General features: G+C 45.9%; 1 protein-coding gene across 2 annotated transcripts in view; it reads right to left on the bottom strand.

Annotated features, from left to right (window-relative positions):
* The window catches only part of KIN (Kin17 DNA and RNA binding protein), a 38,321-nt gene extending 17,656 nt beyond the window's left edge, over window positions 1-20,665 (bottom strand). The window contains exons 1-8 of one of the 2 annotated variants that reach the window (XM_040413302.1): window positions 20,497-20,665; window positions 17,769-17,863; window positions 10,864-10,907; window positions 8,160-8,282; window positions 7,126-7,307; window positions 6,537-6,585; window positions 3,693-3,750; window positions 3,132-3,258 (exon numbers count right to left, since the gene is read on the bottom strand). In XM_040413302.1, the coding sequence (XP_040269236.1) occupies window positions 3,132-3,258; window positions 3,693-3,750; window positions 6,537-6,585; window positions 7,126-7,307; window positions 8,160-8,282; window positions 10,864-10,907; window positions 17,769-17,863; window positions 20,497-20,610 (792 nt within the window). In that variant the 5' untranslated portion in view covers window positions 20,611-20,665. The remainder of the gene's footprint in view (window positions 1-3,131; window positions 3,259-3,692; window positions 3,751-6,536; window positions 6,586-7,125; window positions 7,308-8,159; window positions 8,283-10,863; window positions 10,908-17,768; window positions 17,864-20,496) is intronic. The other variant, XM_040413308.1, reaches the window with a different exon arrangement.
* Window positions 20,666-21,014: the final 349 nt, after the last annotated feature.

The raw sequence follows: 21,014 nt of genomic DNA, 5'->3' as shown, positions 1-21,014 counted from the left end.
GCATGGCCCGATGTGTGTGTGTATATATATATATATATATATATATATATATATATATATATATATATACACACACACACATACACAGTTAGGGTTGGGCGATATCAATTATATTCCCACGATAAGAAATTTATCGAAAATAAAGATATATATATCGCAATAAATAATAAATACCCATTTAGAGAATAAAAACACTTGGGGCCACAAGGAGACGTTATACTGTATGGGGCAGCCACAAAAAGACGTTATACTGTATGGGGCAGCCACATGGAGACGTTACACTGTATGGGGGGCAGCCACAAGGAGACGTTACACTGTATGGGGGCAGCCACAAGGAGACGTTACACTGTATGGGGGGCAGCCGCAAGGAGACGTTACACTGTATGGGGGGCAGCCGCAAGGAGACATTATACTGTATGGGGGCAGCCACAAGGAGACGTTACACTGTATGGGGGCAGCCACAAGGAGACGTTATACTGTATGGGGGCAGCTACAAGGAGATGTTATACTGTATGGGGCAGCCACAAGGGGACGTTATACTGTATAGGGGGCAGCCACAAGGAGACATTATACTGTATGGGGGCGGCCACAAGGAGACGTTACACTGTATGGGGGCAGCCACAAGGAGACGTTACACTGTAGGGGGCAGCTACAAGGAGACGTTATACTGTATGGGGGCACTGGGGCATCCAGAAGGAGATGTTATAATGTATGGGGGCCACAAGAAGATATTATACTGTATGGGGGCCACAAGGAGACATTATATACTGTATGGGCAGGCAGCGGGCCACAAGGAGACATTTACTGTATGGGCAGGCAGCTGGCCACAAGGAGACATTATATACTGCATGGGGAGGCAGCGGGCCACAAGGAGACATTATATACTATATGGGCTGGCCGCTCGGCAGGCAGTGGGCCACAAGAGTCATGGGGCCACCAGGAGACATTATACTGTCTGGACTAAGGAACTATACTGTAAGGGGGCCACAAGGTGACATTATACTGTATGGGACAACAATTTGTAACCCCTCCGCCATCAGTATAATAATATCTTGTGGCCCCCATACAGTAATGTCGTCTTGTTGCTCCTGTATGGATGCCATCACCATGTGCAGTGCAGCTTGCAGGCAGGGCCAGGGCCGCAGAAGACAGAGAGTATAACCTTTATTTCTGACACCTGGGCTGTTAGAGTCACTCACTCCTCTTGCCCCACCTTGGCTTGGACACGGACTGCGGACTGACTTTGCGTGCCTGGCTCCTGTGCTCGGCCGGTGGGCGGAGACTTGAATATAGAAGCGAGGAGGAGCCGGGGGCGGCCGCTGCAGGAAGTAATATGTACGGTACGCATATGCACGATGCAGGGGCGGGCTGACACAGATTTAGGAGCGGTCAGCGCGCATATGACTGCTCCTATGACGTCACCAAATACCGCGGTTATTTGGAAACAGCGATATCACCATATCGCTGTTTCTTAATACCAGCGTATATCTTTGGCACCGGTTTACCGCTCAACCCTATATACAGTTGCAAGAAAAAGTATGTGAACCCTTTGGAATTATATGGATTTCTGCACAAATTGGTCATAAAATGTGCTCTGATCTTCATCTAAGTCACAACAATAGACAATCACAGTCTGCTTAAACTAATAACACACAAAGAATTAAATGTTACCATGTTTTTATTGAACACACCATGTAAACATTCACAGTGCAGGTTGGAAAGTATGTGAACCCCTAGACTAATGACATGTCCAAGAGCTAATTGGAGTGAGGTGTCAGCCAACTGGAGTCCAATCAATGAGATGAGATTGGAGGTGTTGGTTACAGCTGCCCTGCCCTATAAAAAACACACACCAGTTCTGGGTTTGCTTTTCACAAGAAGCATTGTCTGATGTGAATGATGCCTCGCACAAAAGAGCTCTCAGAAGATCTACGATTAAGAATTGTTGACTTGCATAAAGATGGAAAGGGTTATAAAAGTATCTCCAAAAGCCTTGCTGTTCCTCAGTCCACGGTAAGACAAATTGTCTATAAATGGAGAAAGTTCAGCACTGCTGCTAGTCTCCCTAGGAGTGGCCGTCCTGTAAAGATGACTGCAAGAGCACAGCGCAGACTGCTCAATGAGGTGAAGAAGAATCCTAGAGTGTCAGCTAAAGACTTACAAAAGTCTCTGGCATATGCTAACATCCCTGTTAGCGAATCTACGATACGTAAAATACTAAACAAGAATGGATTTCATGGGAGGATACCACAGAGGAAGCCACTGCTGTCCAAAACAACATTGCTGTACGTTTACAGTTTGCACAAGAGCACCTGGATGTTCCACAGCAGTACTGGCAAAATATTCTGTGGACAGATGAAACCAAAGTGGAGTTGTTTGGAAGAAACACACAACACTATATGTGGAGAAAAAGAGGCACAGCACACCAACATCAAAATCTCATCCCAACTGTGAAGTATGGTGGTGGGGGCATCATGGTTTGGGGCTGCTTTGCTGAGTCAGGGCCTGGACGGATTGCTATCACCGAAGGATAAATTAATTCCCAAGTTTATAAAGACATTTTGCAGGAGAACTTAAGGCCATCTGTCCACCAGCTGAAGCTCAACAGAAGATGGGTGTTGCAACAGGATAACGACCCAAAGCATAGAAGTAAATCAACAACAGAATGGTTTAAACAAAAGAAAATACGCCTTCTGGAGTGGCCCAGTCAGAGTCCTGACCTCAACCCGATTGAGATGCTGTGGCATGAACTCAAGAAAGTGATTCACACCAGACATTCCAAGATTATTGCTGAACTGAAACAGTTCTGTAAAGAGGAATGGTCAAGAATTACTCCTGACCGTTGTGCATGTCTGATCTGCAACTACAGGAAACGTTTGGTTGAAGTTATTGCTGCCAAAGGAGGTTCAACCAGTTATTAAATCCAAGGGTTCACATACTTTTTCCACCTGCACTGTGAATGTTTACATGGTGTGTTCAATAAAAACATGGAAACATTTAATTCTTTGTGTGTTATTAGTTTAAGCAGACTGTGATTGTCTATTGTTGTGACTTAGATGAAGATCAGATCACATTTTATGACAAATTTGTGCAGAAAGCCCACATTTTCAGATGTAAAGAGTAAACCTCACCTCAATGATTTCCTCCAGAGCAGATTTCTTCTTCTTCTCTTTGGTTTGGCTCAGAGTGGGATCTTTCCTTTTAACAGGTCCAGTCACTGCCGTGGCTTTAAGTGCGTTGGTTGCGAGTGAACTACTACTGGAAGAAAGAATGTTGAAAGTTAGAGGGGTTGTCCAAAATGTTTCTGAAATCCCTCCACTCCACCCAGCGATACCTGTGAAGAGATGTATACTAATCTGCTCCCCGTTTCTCAGTGGCTCTCAGGCTATCTTCATTGGACTCCTGATACTTGCCAGTCAACCGCCGCAAGGACGGGGTCAAATGTCTCGCTGCAGATATTTACTGGTCTCAGCAACGATGTGTCCCTAATGGCAAGGGTCAAGTGCCACTTGGGGATAAGCCACTGTGATTGACTGCAGTGCTGCACATGACCCCAGGTAAATATAGATCTCTTCAGAGGTACTGCTGGGTGAGGACAGGGGGGAAAATAAAGAAAAAACCTAGACAACCCCTTTAAGCCCATGTACACCCTGCAGTTCAGAATTTCCGGTCATATAAGAAAAAAAACTCACCTGGACTTTGAAGAGGATGATCCTGAGGTACTTGCTCCTTTAGCCAAATTGAATACCACTTGGGGAGTCAAAAAAAAAAGAAGAAGGAAGAAGAAAAAAAAAAGTTTAAAAACCACTGCCAAATCTCAAAGTGCACATCACAAATCATTTATTTAGTAGACTGGAGCACTGCGCTCCACCACCAGCCACTGCCTCCCTCCTTCACACAGATGTTTGCAAATTAACACACATGTAAAAAATAAATAAAATAAAAAAACCTCAGCGCTCTGAATATATATATATATTTTTTCAGGTAAGGCTACTTTCACACTAGCGTTCGGAGCGCTATGTTTCATCAGACGGATCCGCTCCTATAATGCAGACGTTTGCATCCGTTCAGAACGGATCCGTCTGCATTATAACTTAGAAAAATTTCTAAGTGTGAAAGTAGCCTGAACGGATCCGTCCAGACTTTACATTGAAAGTCAATGGAGGCGGATCCGTTTGAAGATTGAGCCATATGGTGTCATCTTCAAACGGATCCGTCCCCATTGACTTCCATTATAAGTCTGGACGGATCCGCTTGCCTCCGCACGGCCAGGCGGACACCCGAACGCTGCAAGCAGCGTTCAGGTGTCCGCCTGCTGAGCGGAGCGGAGGCTGAACGCTACCAGACTGATGCATTCTGAGCGGATCCGCGTCCACTCAGAATGCATTAGGGCTGGACGGATGCGTTCGGGGCCGCTTGTGAGCCCCTTCAAACGGAGCGCACAAGCGGACAACCGAACGCAGGTGTGAAAGTAGCCTAAGGCTTCTACATTTTTGTGATTTTTTTTTTTAAATGTGCAGAATTTAGTCCAAACATTTTTGATGAAGAATACAGTTATGTCGCTCATCACCGTAAAATCTGCTTCCTTTTATTTCTTCATTTAAAGGCAAACAGGACAAAAGCAGTTTCACGCAAATCAGCGTTTCCTCAAAGCCTGCATAATGACCTGGCCACGCAGCGGGCTAAAATACCTGTGCGCACCCCACGCCATGAGCCAGTGCCAATACAACGTGCAAAAATCACACAATGCAATGCCTTCTTAAAGGAACACTCAAATCGTATTTACCATTGAAACCTGAAAGACACATGGCTCTGCTTTGTATTATCATCCCAGCTTCTTTTTGTAGTAAAGCAAAACTATCTCCACCCATAACTAGGGGTTTTACTTTCAGAACACCCCCACACCACAACACAGTTTCCTGCATGGACCTCCATGGCCTGTGGTAATTGATGAAAGGTAGTGCTCACGGATTCTTTCATCTAGGTTTCGGATCATCTTACCTATATAGAATCTATTACATTATGAAGTATACGGACATTATATTTTGACTTGTTCTTGAGCACCACCCGAGTAGTTACACAGACAGCTCCTGATGCACCTGCTCGCTGATCTACAACCTAGCAGTGCCGATCATTTCAACTTTTTTCATGGTTTTTGACATTCTGATGAGAAGACTCTGAAGATCAAAACGCAATAAAAGGAAAAAAAAAAAAAAAAGCTATTGACATAACGCAAACCAATCAGCTGTTTGATGAGGCTGTGGTGCTCTGGCCAGTCCTGTGGCCTCTTCCTTGGCCAGTGACATTACATTCATCAATGACATGGCCTAGTAGTGAATGGGCCTGAGCTGCAATACCAAGCACAGCCACTATACAATGTACGGCGCTGTACTTGGTATGGCTCTTTCACACTTGCGTTGTCCGGATCCGGCGTGTACTCCATTTGCCGGAGGTGCCGGCCGGATCCGGAAAAACGCAAGTGAACTGAAAGCATTTGAAGACGGATCCGTCTTCAAAATGCGTTCAGTGTTACTATGGCAGCCAGGACGCTATTAAAGTCCTGGTTGCCATAGTAGTAGTGGGGAGCGGGGGAGCAGTATACTTACAGTCCGTGCGGCTCCCGGGGCGCTCCAGAATGACGTCAGAGCGCCCCATGCGCATGGATGACGTGTCCATGCGATCACGTCATCCATGCGCGTGGGGCGCCCTGACGTCACTATGGAGCGCCCGGGGAGCCGCACGGACGGTAAGTATACTGCTCCCCCGCTCCCCACTACACTTTACCATGGCTGCCAGGACTTTAGCGTCTTGGCAGCCATGGTAACCATTCAGAAAAAGCTAAACGTCGGATCCGGCAATGCGCCGAAACGATGTTTAGCTTAAGGCCGGATCCGGATTAATGCCTTTCAATGGGCAATAATTCCGGATCCGGCCTTGCGGCAAGTGTTCAGGATTTTTGGCCAGAGCAAAAAGCGCAGCATGCTGCGGTATTTTCTCTGGCCAAAAAACGTTCCGGTCTAGAACTGAAGACATCCTGATGCATCCTGAACGGATTTCTCTCCATTCAGAATGCATTAGGATAAAACTGATCAGGATTCTTCCGGCATAGAGCCCCGACGACGGAACTCTATGCCGGAAGAAAAGAACGCAAGTGTGAAAGAGCCCTAAGGAGGCAGCAGTGCTCACCAGAGAGCTGTGGTTTCTTCAAACAGCTGATTGGCATTGGTGTCAGGAGGCAGACCCTACCTATCAGATACTGATGACCTATCCTAAAGTATAGGCTATCAATATCAAAATCTCAGATGACCCCTTTAACTATAGATGTTTAACATCTATATGCTTATGTGTGTGACATTCTCAGCCAAAATGGACAGGAGTTATGGAGCGCTCTGCTCCTGTGGCTACGCCTTATCTATAATGGGAAAGCGCCTTGGAATGGTTAGACAGACATCAATTTATTATTTATTATTTTTTTTCAAACTCTACAATACTTCTGACCAATTTTTTACATAAAAACAAAAAGTTGGGAAACATACCTTTCTCTTCCTCGTTTTCTCGGTTTAATTCTGTGTAGACTGGAGTCTCCTGTAAATGAAAACATTCAAAATTTGAATAAAACATTCAATTAAAAGGGGATACTTGGGAATTTATATGGATGACCTATCCGATGGATAGGTCATCAATAACAGATTGGCAAGGTCTGACACCTGGGACCGCCGCCGATTAGCCGTTAGAAGAGGTCACAAGGCCCAGTTGCAGCTCAGCTCAATGGGGCTGAGCTTCATTACCAAGCACAGCTGCTATGTTATGTACGGCACTGTGCTAGAAAAGCTGCTGCGCTCCCCAGTGGCAGCTCCCTGACACAGCTCATCGGTGCGGGTGAATAGAGGACGCTTGCCAGGGGTGGAATTGGCATTTCTGGAACCCCAAGCAATGAAATGCCTGTGGGCCCTTATAAAAGACATTTTTTGTATAGCAAAATACAATAATCTTAATATGGTATTATTAAGACGCAGATACAGTTCAAAGTTGTGGTGGTGTCTGTCCCACCTGTTGGGGGCCCCATGCAACTGCGTCATGGTAGACCACCATGCATGTGCAATGTGTTATGCGTGTAAATTTTACCTCCTCTTTTTCACATTTGCCCCTTTTAACTTGCTCTTCAATAAATTTAGCAGTCCTCTCCTCATCATCTAGATCTTGTTTTTTCTTTTTCTCCAATTCTTGCTGCCTCTTGATTGTTTCTGGATCCCTGTCAATGTACTGAACGTACCAGCCCTTTGGCGTTTCATCCACTTTACATAAACCTGTAAGGATATATTAAAAAAAAAAAAAATTTATATATATATATATATATATATATATATATATAAAATAATGGTTTGATCTCTGGGACCCCAATGAGCACAGGGGACACTGTGCTGTTTATCCTTCCGGTCCACCATCTCCTGCATTCAGTTGTGGACTAATATGTTCAATAGTTTTCCCGCTTCCTTTCTCTCTCCTCAGTCCTGACATAACAATCTCATTGAGAAGCAGGTGATGGGGCCCGGACAACATTCACTCATCCATCCCTACTTCTAAATTCATAGAATATATACTGCCGTAGGACAGCAATACAGTTAAATGCAGGATGGTACTTTCTTCGGTCATCCAGGTTCATAAGTACCAGATGCTCCTAGCATTTTTTACTGTTGAGAGCATCAGATCGTTATGTACCCTACCGGTGGCTTTGATGGCCCCCTGGGCTTCGGCCCACCAGGAAATTTCCCTGCATGGCCTGTCCACAGCTGGCTATATCTCTCTCTAGACAGTGGAGAAGGAAATTGTGGAGGCATTATATATGATATGCATCTCTGGGGCTATAGGTGAGGGATTATTTCACATGCAGGGGAGAAATGGGTTACCAAGAACTAATTGCAGTGCGTCCTGGGAGATGCAGGTGATTGAGGAGCTGCTGCCCATCCACAGAAAGGAAAGAAAGTCCTATATATAAGCGAGTAAAACCAGAGTTTTAATTTTGCGGGATAACCCCTTGACTCTAACTAGTGTATGTAGATTTGAGCAGAGATAACTTTGTAATATAGTGATGACTGCATTAGGCCTGAATGAAAAAAAAAAAGAACCATAAAAGTAAAGTACCAGTGCAAGTGAGTTACCTTCTCGGCCCAGCCACTTTGTGAAGTCTGTTAGAGTCTCCCACTTTGTAGCATTCATGTGGATGTGTTCTCTATGACTGATGTACTCGTTGTACACAATGTTATTGTGCACCCGCTTTGTTCCTAAAGAAAAAAAAGTACAATGAACACAACAAAATGCACTGTAACAACCAAACGGGTAGAAGGCACAATAAATACAGTGAAGCCTCTCCAAAAGACCACCACAACCCAGACCAGATGTGACAGATTTTCTGTTCCATCATATACTATGCATTATGACCATCTTCTTTGAGAAGACCACCTCCTAGAAGACTACGTTTCAGTGCAGGTTTTGGTGGTGGACTCTAGGGTGTCTCTGGCTGGCCTGAGAATCATGTCCACTTTGTGACAAGAGAATTAAACATGATTGATGCCACTCTGTTAGTAATGCAGACTTCTCCAACACTGGGGTAGATTTGCTATACTAATCTACTAGGCCAGGAATGCCCTCCAGCTGTTGTAAAACTACAACTCCCATCATGCCCTGCTTTAGGCTGATACCTGTAGGCTGTCAAGGAATGCTGGGAGTTGTAGGTTTGGGCATCCCTGTGTTAGGATGTCTATGCTTGACACCAGATTTATCACAGGGGCTCAGGCTGGATGATAAAATCGGGTGCAGGGATAGACACTTTTCTCTGACTCTACACCAATATTTGGTTAGCTTACTTTGAGACAGAATTATAGGCCAGAATTGTGGCACAATTTAGAGCAAAGCATTGCATTTTAGACCCCACCCTTCCTAAGCCATGCTCCCTTTTCAAGCAAGGTGGAAAAAGCTGTAGAAACCCTGGTTTCTCCAAACTGTGCCAATTTGCTACCAAAATCACTAGTGTATAGCTAAAGTAGAACGACTGTCTACTCTCCAGAATGGCTAAGGTTATAGAATATGGCTGTTGTCTTCCAAAAACAGCTCAACATCTGTCCATAGGTGGTGTGTGGTATTACAACTCGTCTCAATTTGCTTCAATAGAACTAAGCTGAAATACCAGACACACCATGGATAGATGTGCAAAACCCCTTCCTGCAACTTTTTAAGCCAGAATTCTAGTGTGCAGGGCTCGAAACGCTAGTCCTTATTCCCCCAGGACTCCTCTTCTGACCTTCCCCATCAGAATGAAGTGGGTAAGTAGACTGTTGACTGCCTCCAGATGTAGTGTACTACTGACTCCTACTGTAAAAGCGTGTACCGTGCAGTAAAGGTTTTATTGAAGGGAACATATCTATTAAAAACTGACCTATAGCACCATAGCATATGCCAAAAAGGACTTGGAGTAGAGATGAGCTGAGCACATCAGACATATACAGGCTGAGAGTATTTTCCAGCATATATACCAAATTAGATGTACACTCATAGATAAAAAAACATAATGCACCAAGAAGGAGTTGTGGGAATGGAATGAAACTTTCTATGTGTGAATGTAATGACAATATATAAGTGATTACAATATTAGAGGGAATACGTTTATTTGGGAAAACTGTAGAATTGAATGGAGGCTCTTGTATACTATTGGTCTCCTCTAGTGTGGATACCAGATGAGATATGGTTGGGCATGTAGGCATACAGGTTCCATTTGGCAACCTGCGGCACATTTGCCCACAGATGTTACAACTGGACTTGTAGATCGCATACACTAGCAGACTGCTGAAGCTGGCATCCGAGCTGTTCCCATAAATGCTCGATTGACGATAAATCTGGAGACCAGGCAGGCCATGGAAGTGCTGCCATCTGGTGGAGACATCACTGAGCTGTTAGTGCCCCTCATATCACTAGTAGGGGTGACCGACTATCGTATGCGATGGCTTTCTAGATCATCACATATCCAGTTGGGACAGTGTGTCACTCCACAGCTAAGACAGGTTTGAAATGTTCACCATAAGGCCTCCATACTCGAGCCGACCATCGTGGGATCCCAAACAGAACCTGGATTTGTTGCCAAAGAAGATATGGTTCCAGTCCATAGCAGTCCAGGTTTCTTGTTCACAACACCACTGCAAACGAAGGTGACAGTGGTTGTCAATAGCAGGACACGTAATGGGAACTGTTACACCAAATATACTTCTGCTGTGCTCCTGGAAATGGCCCAGCCAGAAACAGGTCTGTGTAATGAAAGTGCCAACCGTGCCTGGATGGTGGACAATGAAACATTGGGAGCCGCTTGTGTTTGTCAGCAAATCAAACAATGCTCTTTACTGGTGGTCTGTCTGGGCCATCTGGAGCCGGTTCGCTTTGTATACCCCCACATCACCACTGCTCCCAACATCTCCTAACAGCTAGGTCAGAACGGCCTAGATGGCAGCAAAACAACCATCCTGCTTCTTTCAGTCTAATGATGTGCCTCATCTAAAAGTCTGAACTGGGCAAAAATGTCTTCGAGGACATCATAGACATGTCTATCAGTCAACGATCTATCACCAAGAAGTACATGAACCAAAAGTAGCCTCAGATTTATAGGGTAGGGGGGGGGGGAAGCACTTTTACGCCCTCTTGTGGTAAGACCTAGTGTCTAATCATAGTACAGAAGTAATAATTTATATATCTGCCTGAGAAATAACTGCATGGTGAGTATTGCAGAAATCCCACACTTCTATCTGGGTGCGTTATTTTTTTTTGTCAATGAGTTTAAGTACAGAAAAGCAGAAATAGATAAAGTACATCTAAACTCACCAAAGCGTCTTTTTAGAAGTTCCAAAAATTCATTGCGGAATTCCCTTAAGAAAAGAAAATAAATCATTAGAACAGAAAAAATAAATAAATAAATAAATAAATATGAAAAGTGGGGAAAAAAATGCTGCTTTAGGAAACGTAAATATTTCACAGTTACATGAATATATGGCGTCTCCCCGACGCCATCACAATCGCACTCACCACTCCAGCCTCACCTTCCTGCACTTGCCGGACTCCTTGCTGGACTCAGCACCGCAGCCGCAAACGACAGCACCACAGGCAAGTCCAGGGGGCTCACCCCCCCCCCCCCTTTCTGGCCCAGAAAAGCCCCACTTATGGTGCCAACTGCCCTAGACATCCACCATGGGCCCCCATGTGACCAGCCACCGCTAGGCAGTGGTCCCCCCCGTCAGAGACAGCCTCTGGACCACCAGCAACAGTCCCCCAACTTGTCTGCGCACCATATCCCCTCTTCTCCTACTGCACAAGACCCCTTTCTCCCACTCTCTCACTACCCTGGATCCTCCCTGGCAGCATCCCCACACTGGTCCACTGGATCTTCATGGGACAGCTCCCATCCACAGGCGTCTGGAACAGCACCCCCTAGTCCTAACAACACAACCGATCTTGCAGCGATACTCCCCCAGGGGTTTCCTTTGCTCTCCTCTTTGAGACTTTCCTCCTCTGCAGATTTATTTGACAAGGACTCCAACTATGGCAGCCCTACATACCCTCATCTGCTCTGTACCCTCTAAGGCAGACCTGTCTAGTTTTGCTACCAATATCTTACAAGAATGTAAACAGGAATTCTCCCAAAACCGCTCCGAGCTGGCAGCAATTGATACAAGAGTCAACTCAGTCACACAAAGCCATACAACCATATCCGCGGCTGTCAAAGCCCTACAAGATAAGAGCCAAACTCATGATGCCCAACTCTGTCTTACACCATATGGATGATATAGAAAATCGCAGTCGCCGCAACAATATACGCATCAGAGATCTCCCAGAGTCAGTAGCAATGGCTGATTTACTGCCCACGATTGTGGGAATATTCAACAACATCTTGAACCGCCCGCCAGGCACTCCCACAGAGATTTATAGGGCCCATCATGCCCTTAGGTCTCCTAATCAAAACGGCGCTAGACCAAGAGATGTCATCTGTAGAATCCATTTCTACGCACTCAAAGAGAAAATCCAGAACAAAGCTCGACAACCATCTCCCCTGTCTCATGAAGGGACACCCATCACGCTGCTGCAAGACCTTTCCCGTCACACTGTCACAACGGGCTGCCTTAAGTCCTCTACTGGACCTTCTCAAAGACCGTGGAATCCCTTATCGCTGGGGCTGCCCCTTTGCCTTGTTTGCAAGCCCCAAGGGACGTGTTGCTGCTCTCCGTAACCCCATGAACCTTCCGCACTTCCTTCAACAGCTGGATCTGCTACTAGTTCATCTAGGTCCTTGGCCCTCCATTCACCCACCTGCTCCTGTACTGCTAGGACAACCTACTTCTTTGCAGGCCGCAAGTACCGAGGCTTCTGGACCGACCATGCCTACTCCCCGTGGACCACGACACCGACGATCTGCTGGTCCCCGACGAGGATCCCCACTTAGCTCCGTCACCTGAAGGACTGTCTGCTGTTTCTGACTGGGATGATTGACCTGTTGCCATAACAGCTCATCTCCCCTTTTTCTTTTTGCATTTCTCGGTTTCAATTACTCCCCCTCAGTGGTAGGTGATACCTTTTTGACAGTTTATGTGGACAGGGAATGTGGCATGTCTGCTCCTCTCTGGCTGCTACTTTCCCCCAATAGTTTGAGACACTCGCTCGGAGCTGTTCGGTTCCTGGTGATTGTCTCATTAGACCTTTTGGTCACGCTAGATAGTCATCGCTCTTTTTTTTTCTCTTTTGTTGCTTTGGCTTCTTTTTTACTTCTCTACTTGGTAACCTCATTTGCTCCCCCTTTCTTTTCTTTTTCTTCCTTTTCTTTTTTACCCTCTTGCCCCTCCCCTCGCTCCTCTTGTTTTTTCCTTCCCCGCAGTTATGACGTCGTTCAAGATAGCGTCCTTCAACGCGAAAGACCTTAACACTCCGGAAAAAAGGGCCCAAGTACTTCACCATTTTCATCGCCAGAAGGTACATGTTATCTGTTTTCAAGAAACACATTTCAAAGAGGGTAGTGCCCCTGGCATCTGGCATAGACACTACACGACCTGGCACTTTGCAAACAGCCCAGCAAATAAGACAGAGGGGGTCGCCATAGGGATCCACAAATCTTTGCCTCATCAAATGCTGGGCTGCTCTGTCGATACTGAAGCCAGATATTTGATTCTCTCGCTATTGATTGGCGGCCGAGAATTCACCTCTCTTAATGTTTACGCCCCCAACAAAACCAGGTCCTCTTTCTCTTAGACCTTGTCGATACGGCCCTGCCCGTAGTCCGTGGTAAGGTTGTCCTCTGTGGTGACCTTAACCTCACCCTAGACCCCACACTTGACAACTTGACTGAGCGCGCTTCCCTTTCCTATTCGACCATTAAAAAAAGTTAGAAAAAGCGCTACTCCAATTACAATTACTTCAACACCCTGCAGACAAAGATTATACTTTTTACTCTGCCCCACATTCTTCTTATAGCCGCATAGAGTACATTCTGCTCCAACCCTCGGCCCCCTCGTGGCTGGATTCCACCCACATAGGCAATATCTTGTGGTCGGACCATGCCCCAGTATACTGCTCTCTAAACCTCCCTTTCCTTACCAAACGAGAGTGGACATGGCATTTGAATGAATCTCTCCTCCTTGACTTGGTCTGCGCTGCTGACCTTACCAGCACCATAGAAAATGTCCTCACTGACCACCGCACAGACTCCACCCCCTCCCAACCCAATGGGAAGCCCTGAAGTGTGTTCTAGACGGGGTTCTCATAAAACATGGCTGTCGTCTTAAGAAGGAGAAGGCACATTCTCTCAAACTTGCACTACAGAAGGTTGCCTCTCTCGAGCTTGCCCACAAATGAGCACTCTCTTTATCGACCCTCCACGATCTCCAGAACGCATGCCTAGACGCTAAGCACCTTCTGGAGTAGTCTTATAAGCGCATGATCCAATTATGCTGTAGTAAATTCTATGAATACGGCAACAAGAGTGGGTGTTTAGTGGCAAGAGCTCTCATGGGAAAATAGGCTGTCTCTCACATCCCCGCCATCAAGAATCCTGCGGATCGTGTGGTCCATACCTCTGCAGATATTGCCTCCTCCTTTCACTCCTACTCTGAACTATACAACCTACCCAGCCCTGCTCCCGGGCGACCGGGACATGGACCTGAACCCCTCCCTCAGTCCTTTAGATTATCCGAACTGGAATCCGCTAGTTTAGAAACTTTATTCATGGAGGCTGAACTTCAAAAGGTTCTTAAATCTCTACCGGGGGACAAAAGCCTGGGTCCTGACGGGTTTACAGTCAGGTTCTATAAATATTTCTCGACTTGCCTTTCCCCCTTCTTGCTCCGGATCTTTAATGCAGTGTCTCCCGAGCTTCCCTTCCCGGTACAGGCCACAGAGGCCCATATTGCAGTTATTCCTATTTCCCTCCTAAATGTAGATCTTAAAATACAGTTGCAAGAAAAAGTATGTGAACCCTTTGGAATGATATGTATTTCTGCACAAATTGGTCATAAAATGTGATCTGACACAAATAATTAAATGTTACCATGTTTTTATTGAACACACCATGTAAACATACATTCACAGTGCAGGTGGAAAAAGTATGTGAACCCCTAGACTAATTAAGAATTGTTGACTTGCATAAAGCTAGAAAAGGGTTATAAAAGTATCTCCAAAAGCCTTGCTGTTCATCAGTCCACGGTAAGACAAATTGTCTATAAATGGAGAAAGTTCAGCACTGCTGCTACTCTCCCTAGGAGTGGCCGTCCTGTAAAGATGACTGCAAGAGCACAGTGCAGACTGCTCAATGAGGTGAAGAAGAATCCTAGAGTGTCAGTTAAAGACTTACAAAAGTCTCTGGCATATGCTAACATCCCTGTTAGCGAATCTACGATACATAAAACACTAAACAAGAATGGATTTCATGGGAGGATATCACAGAGGAAGCCACTGCTGTCCAAAAAAAACATTGCTGCACGTTTACAGTTTGCACAAGAGCACCTGGATGTTCCACAGCAGTACTGGCAAAATATTCTGTGGACAGATGAAACCAAAGTTGAGTTGTTTGGAAGAAACACACAACACTATGTGTGGAGAAAAAGAGGCACAGCACACCAACATCAAAGCCTCATCCCAACTGTGAAGTATGGTGGTGGGGGCATCATGGTTTGGGGCTGCTTTGCTGAGTCAGGGCCTGGATGGATTGCTATCATCGAAGGAAAAATGAATTCCCAAGTTTATCAAGACATTTTGCAGGAGAACTTAAGGCCACCTGTCCACCAGCTGATACTCAACAGAAGATGGGTGTTGCAACAGGACAACGACCCAAAGCATAGAAGTAAATCAACAACAGAATGGCTTTAACAGAAGAAAATACGCCTGGAGTGGCCCAGTCAGAGTCCTGACCTCAACCCGATTGAGGTGGTATGACCTCAAGAAAGCGATTCACACCAGACATCCCAAGAATATTGCTGAACTGAAACAGTTCTGTAAAGAGGAATGGTCAAGAATTACTCCTGACCGTTGTGCACGTCTGATCTGCAACTACAGGAAACATTTGGTTGAAGTTATTGCTACCAAAGGAGGTTCAACCAGTTATTAAATCCAAGGGTTCACATACTTTTTCCACCTGCACTGTGAATGTTTACATGGTGTGTTCAATAAAAACATGGTAACATTTAATTCTGTGTGTGTGTGTTATTAGTTTAAAGAGGACCGTTCACCGATCCTGACATTGTGAACTAAGTATACAGACATGGAGAGCGGCGCCCGGGGATCTCACTGCACTTACTATTATCCCTGGGCTACGCTCCGTTCTCCCGCTATGCCCTCCAGTATCTTCGGTCACTTAGTTATAGTAGGCGGAGATTTAGGGGACTTGATTATAGTAGGCGGAGTCTGCCCTTGTTCTGCTGTAGCGCTGGCCAATCGCAGCGCAGAGCTCACAGCCTGGGATGTTCTTTTCTCCCAGGCTGTGAGCTCTGCGATGCGATTGGCCAGCGCTACAGCAGAACAAGGGCAGACTCTGCCTACTATAACCAAGTCCCCGAACTTTTTGGAGGACATAAAGGGAGAACGGAGCGGCGCCCAGGGATAATAGTAAGTGCAGTGAGATCCCCGGGCGCCGCTCTCCATGTCTGTATACTTAGTTCAAAATGTCAGGATCGGTGAAAGGTCCTCTTTAAAAGGGGTATTCTCATCTTAATGATCACTGTTAAATCTGTTAATGATTTGACAGTGATCATTTTTCTAAATACATGTTATTACCCAATTCCTACCCTTTTTTAGAAAATAAGTCATCTCTTACCTGATGTTGTCTTTGGTCTCCCCTGGTTACGGCCACCACTCCTGTCGAATCCCACCGGGCCGCGCAGAAGACTGAAGATTCTCTCCCGGCCGGGCAAGGTCCTGAACGCGCACTCGCCATGATGACTTCTTCCTGGCCAGTATAGTACAGAGCCGTGAATGCGCACGCCGACTCTGTACTATACAGGCCAGGAATAAGTCACCATGGCGCTTGCGCGTTCAGGACATTGCGCTGCCCGGCCGGGAGAAGAATCCAGGAAGTGAACGTCGCGCTCAAGGAAGGTAAGTATGAAAAGAGAAGATGAGAATACCCCTTTAAGCAGACTGTGATTGTCTACTGTTGTGACTTAGATGAAGATCAGATCACATATTATGACAAATTTGTGCAGAAATACATCATTCCAAAGGGTTCACATATTTTTTCTTGCAGCTGTATATGCCAAAATACTGGCTAACAGATTCAATGTCTATCTACCCTCGATCATCCACCCTGACCAGGTGGGGTTCCTGCCGCGGCGGGAGGCTCGTGACAACACACTGAAGACACAAAATATTATCCACCACGCAAAAACAAACAATAATACCCCTCTCATGATTCTGTCCCTAGATGCTGAAAAGGCCTTCGACCGTATCTCCTGGTATTCGCTCCACACAGTCCTCTCCCACATAGGCATAGGTTCGGGATTTCTATCAAAGATTCCTAATCTACAACATGTCTGACATTTATTCCGGCAGCCTCTCGCCGTGCGCTGCCGTGCCTCCGCCCCGCCCCCATTATAGTCAATGGAGACGGAGCCGCAGTCCGGGGGCACACGTTCATTAGCGGCAGGACGGATCCGACACGAACCCGACGGAACAGCCTGCTGGAGGTCCGTGCCGCTAGTGTGAAAGTAGCCTAAAATACTTGAATGAGAAAACTATTCTGGAGCATCAATTTTTATGAATCTATGACGTGCCATTGCTTTATTATTCCTGTTAGAAGTGAATGTAATAGCAGGTTTGGGCATGCTGAACTTCAACCAGTTTTGTTCTAAGGAAGATAAGCCAGCGTTCGGCTCTGGGTGCAGCTTATTCCTCTCTTCCTATAGAGAATGCATGACTGGCCAACAGTTATCATAGGAGTACGGTCATTCTTTATTTTTCTCAATACTGACGGGAAAAAAAAGATCAAATGATAGGCCCCCTTTAATATACCTCTGGTGAATAGTCAGTCCCTGGGTTGAGCTCTCAAGGACTGCAGAGTAGGGAGATGATCTCTGCTTTTAGTAAAGGTTTAAGTCCCCTTTAAATGGCTCTGGAAGAACGCAGGATAAGCAGATTGCCTATGCATTATAAACTACTCATGGCAACTAATCTAGGGAGAGGAGTTCTTTAAAACCCACACCAGTAAAACGTACCGAACAGATGAAAAACGGATCTATACATTAGATAATACTCACTCAGAGAAATAGTCCATGAACTGCTGGGGATCCTCAGACGCAAGAAGCAACTGCCTCTGGTGGGACTCGGACATGCAGTGACATTTGAAGCCATTCTAGAAGAGAAAATAAGAAACATGGCTCATTTCTACAACTGCAGAAACTGAAAATGTTAATGTTGCATCAGAAAATTATCTACTGTTTATTAAAGTTTCTACATTAATAATTATTTTCTATAAACATTCAAACCCTTTCCACCACCTGCCACCTCCAATTCCAAAATATCACTTGAATCCGTGCATTCTCAGCCAGGAGTCTGCAAAAATGCTTCTGCATGCCCTCATCATCTCCCGCCTAGACTACTGTAACATGCTCTCCTGTGGCCTTCCATCTAGCACCCTCGCACCCCTTCAAATCTATTCTCAACTCTGCTGTCCGACTAATTCACCTCCCCCCCCCCCCCCCCCCCAATTACTTCACTGGCTCCCAATTACCAAGGGATTTCAGTTTAAAATACTAACAACGACATATAACGCCATCCACAACTTGTCCCCTTTGTACATCTCCGAGTTACTTTTCCGATACATCTCAACACGTAATCTCCTATCCTCACAAGACTTCCTTCTCTGCTATCCCATTATCACCACTTTCCACAATCGCCTCCAAGATTTCTCCCGTGCATCCCTCATACTCTGGAACTCTCTACCCCAACATACACATTCTACAGATGTCTGCCAAACAAAAGCCTTAAAGGGGTTCTCCGGGAATTAAGAAAATGAAAATACTTAAATATTACTTTATAATAATTATATTGTCAAATATCTTTCATTAGTTATAATGCCTCGTTTTCTCTAGGGAGCAATCATTAGGAGAAACAAAATGGCCGCCGTCCCATTAGTTCACACAAAACCTGTAAGTTACTTCCTAACACTGAGGTAAAGAGCTGCCTCATCCTCATCTCTACTTGTCAGGATTATCAACCTGAATACAGATAAGAACTTTAGCTGAATCTCTGGGGAATTTAGTTCATGAGAAGACATGAAGAAAAGAGACGACGTGGTGATGGAGACTGTAAACAAGTGCTGCTGCTCATCAGTCACACCTCACCCTCCTCTCATGTCTCATCATCTCCATTACCACAGAGATCACCTGTATTCAGGACCATGATTACTGACAAGCAGAGCAGAGAGGAGGATGAGGCAGCACTATGGCTCATTGTGAAGTAACTTAGTAGTGATAAGGACAGGTTTTGTGTGTACTGATAGGACGGCGGCCATTATATTTCTCCTAATGATTGCTCCCTAGACAAAACAAGCCATTATAACTAATGAAAGGTATTTGTGAATATATTTATTATAAAATAATATTTAAGTATTTACATTTTTTTCATTCCCAGAGAACCCGGGCTTTTAATATTGATTATTTATCCTCAGGATAGGTCATCAATATCAGATCGGCAGGGGTCTGACACCCAGCACCCCCACCAATCAGCGGCACGTGCCGTCTCCCATCCAGCTACTGCTGTTTTGCCATAGACAGCAGCAGGAAGAGAGATGGAACTGCGCATGCAGTCTCTTCATACAGCTGATCGGCGAGGGTGCCAGGAGTCAGACCCCTGCTGATCTGATGTTGATGACCTATCCTGAGAAAAGGTCATCTATATCAATAAAGGGGTTGCTATGTGGGAACTCTCAAAGAAGACATTACTCAGGTGGCATCTCACCCCAGTACAGATATTAAAGTCTGATCCTAATTAGGGCTCATTCAGATGACCGTATGAACAGGTCCGCATCTGTTCCGCAATTTTGCAGAACGGGTGCGGACCCATTCATTTCAACGAGACTGCAAAAGATGCAGACAGCACACCGTGTGCTGTCCGCATCCGTAGTTCCATTCAACAGACCCGCAAGAAAGATAGAGCAAGTCCTATTCTTGTCTGCACTCTCGGATAAGGGTACTTTCACACTAGTGTTATTCTTTTCCGGTATTGAGTTCCGTCACAGGGGCTCTATACCGGAAAAGAACTGATCAGTTTTATCCCCATGCATTCTGAATGGAGAGTAATCCGTTCAGTTTGCATCAGGATGTCTTCAGTTCAGTAGTTTTGACTGATCAGGCAAACATGGCGAGAGGCGGCCGGAATAAGGCTAGGGCTACACGACGACATTTTGTCGCACCGATGTTGCGCAACAATTTTAATAATGATAGTCTATGGCTTTGTCTGCGACTGTCGCGTCGCAGTATGTTGCACGTCGCAGTGCGACACCATAGACTATCATTATTAAAAATGTCGCGTGACACATGTTGCCGTGTAGTTGTGCCCTATTTGTCGCGCGACACATGTCGTCGTGTAGCCCTAGCCTAAAACTACAACACGTCCTAGTTTTATTCCGTCCGCCTCTCGCCAGGTTTGCCGCGGCTACTCCAGCTCGCCCCCATTATAGTCAAAGGGGCCAGAGCGGTAGTCCGGGGGCACGCGTGCACTAGCGGCAGCACGGATCTGACTCCCCTGCCGCTAGTGTGAAAGTAGCCTCACAGTGTGAATCTGATAGGTTGCTATAGGTTACTAAGGCTTCTTTCAGAGCAGCCTACCGGATTCTCACTGACTGCAATGAAGACCGGCGTGATCCGGTAGAAATCCAGCAAAAAAAGCGGGGATCCTGGCCTGGGGTCCAGGAAGATCTCCACAGCCCCGGACATAGGGCCATTGCCCAGGCTGAGGGCACACGCTCCACAGTAGGCAGCTCACCTCGTCCCGGCACTGCTTCTGGCACATCTGGCAGTACCATCTCAGCTTCTGCAGACCTTTCGATTTGATGCGGTTGGCGATCGCCTTTGGTGTGAGGAAATCCGCCTTCCCCATTGCTGCGGCTCCCGACACCGGGCTCCGGTCCTGTACGGTGCTGTTCCTGGTAGGAATGAGGTCACGGGAAGAGGCGGGGCCTCCATGTCTAATGGGCGGGGCCTCCCGATCACTGAGACGTCAGCTGAGCGGGTGGTAGATCAGTACTGGGGAGGGGAGAGATGCTATTTACATGGGGCTGATGGGAGGGAAGTCATTCTAATTACATGGGACTGTATATTGAAGGGGAGTGATGTTATTTACATGGGGCTGATGGGTGGGAGGGAAGTCATTCTAATTACATGGGACTGTATATTGAAGGGGAGTGATGTTATTTACATGGGGCTGATGGGTGGGAGGGAAGTCATTCTAATTACATGGGACTGTATATTGAAGGGGAGTGATGTTATTTACATGGGGCTGTA

The sequence above is a fragment of the Bufo bufo genome, chromosome 1, assembly GCF_905171765.1.
Source record: "Bufo bufo chromosome 1, aBufBuf1.1, whole genome shotgun sequence".
Lineage (NCBI taxonomy): Eukaryota > Metazoa > Chordata > Amphibia > Anura > Bufonidae > Bufo > Bufo bufo.
This window is presented reverse-complemented; position numbering and strand designations above follow the sequence as displayed.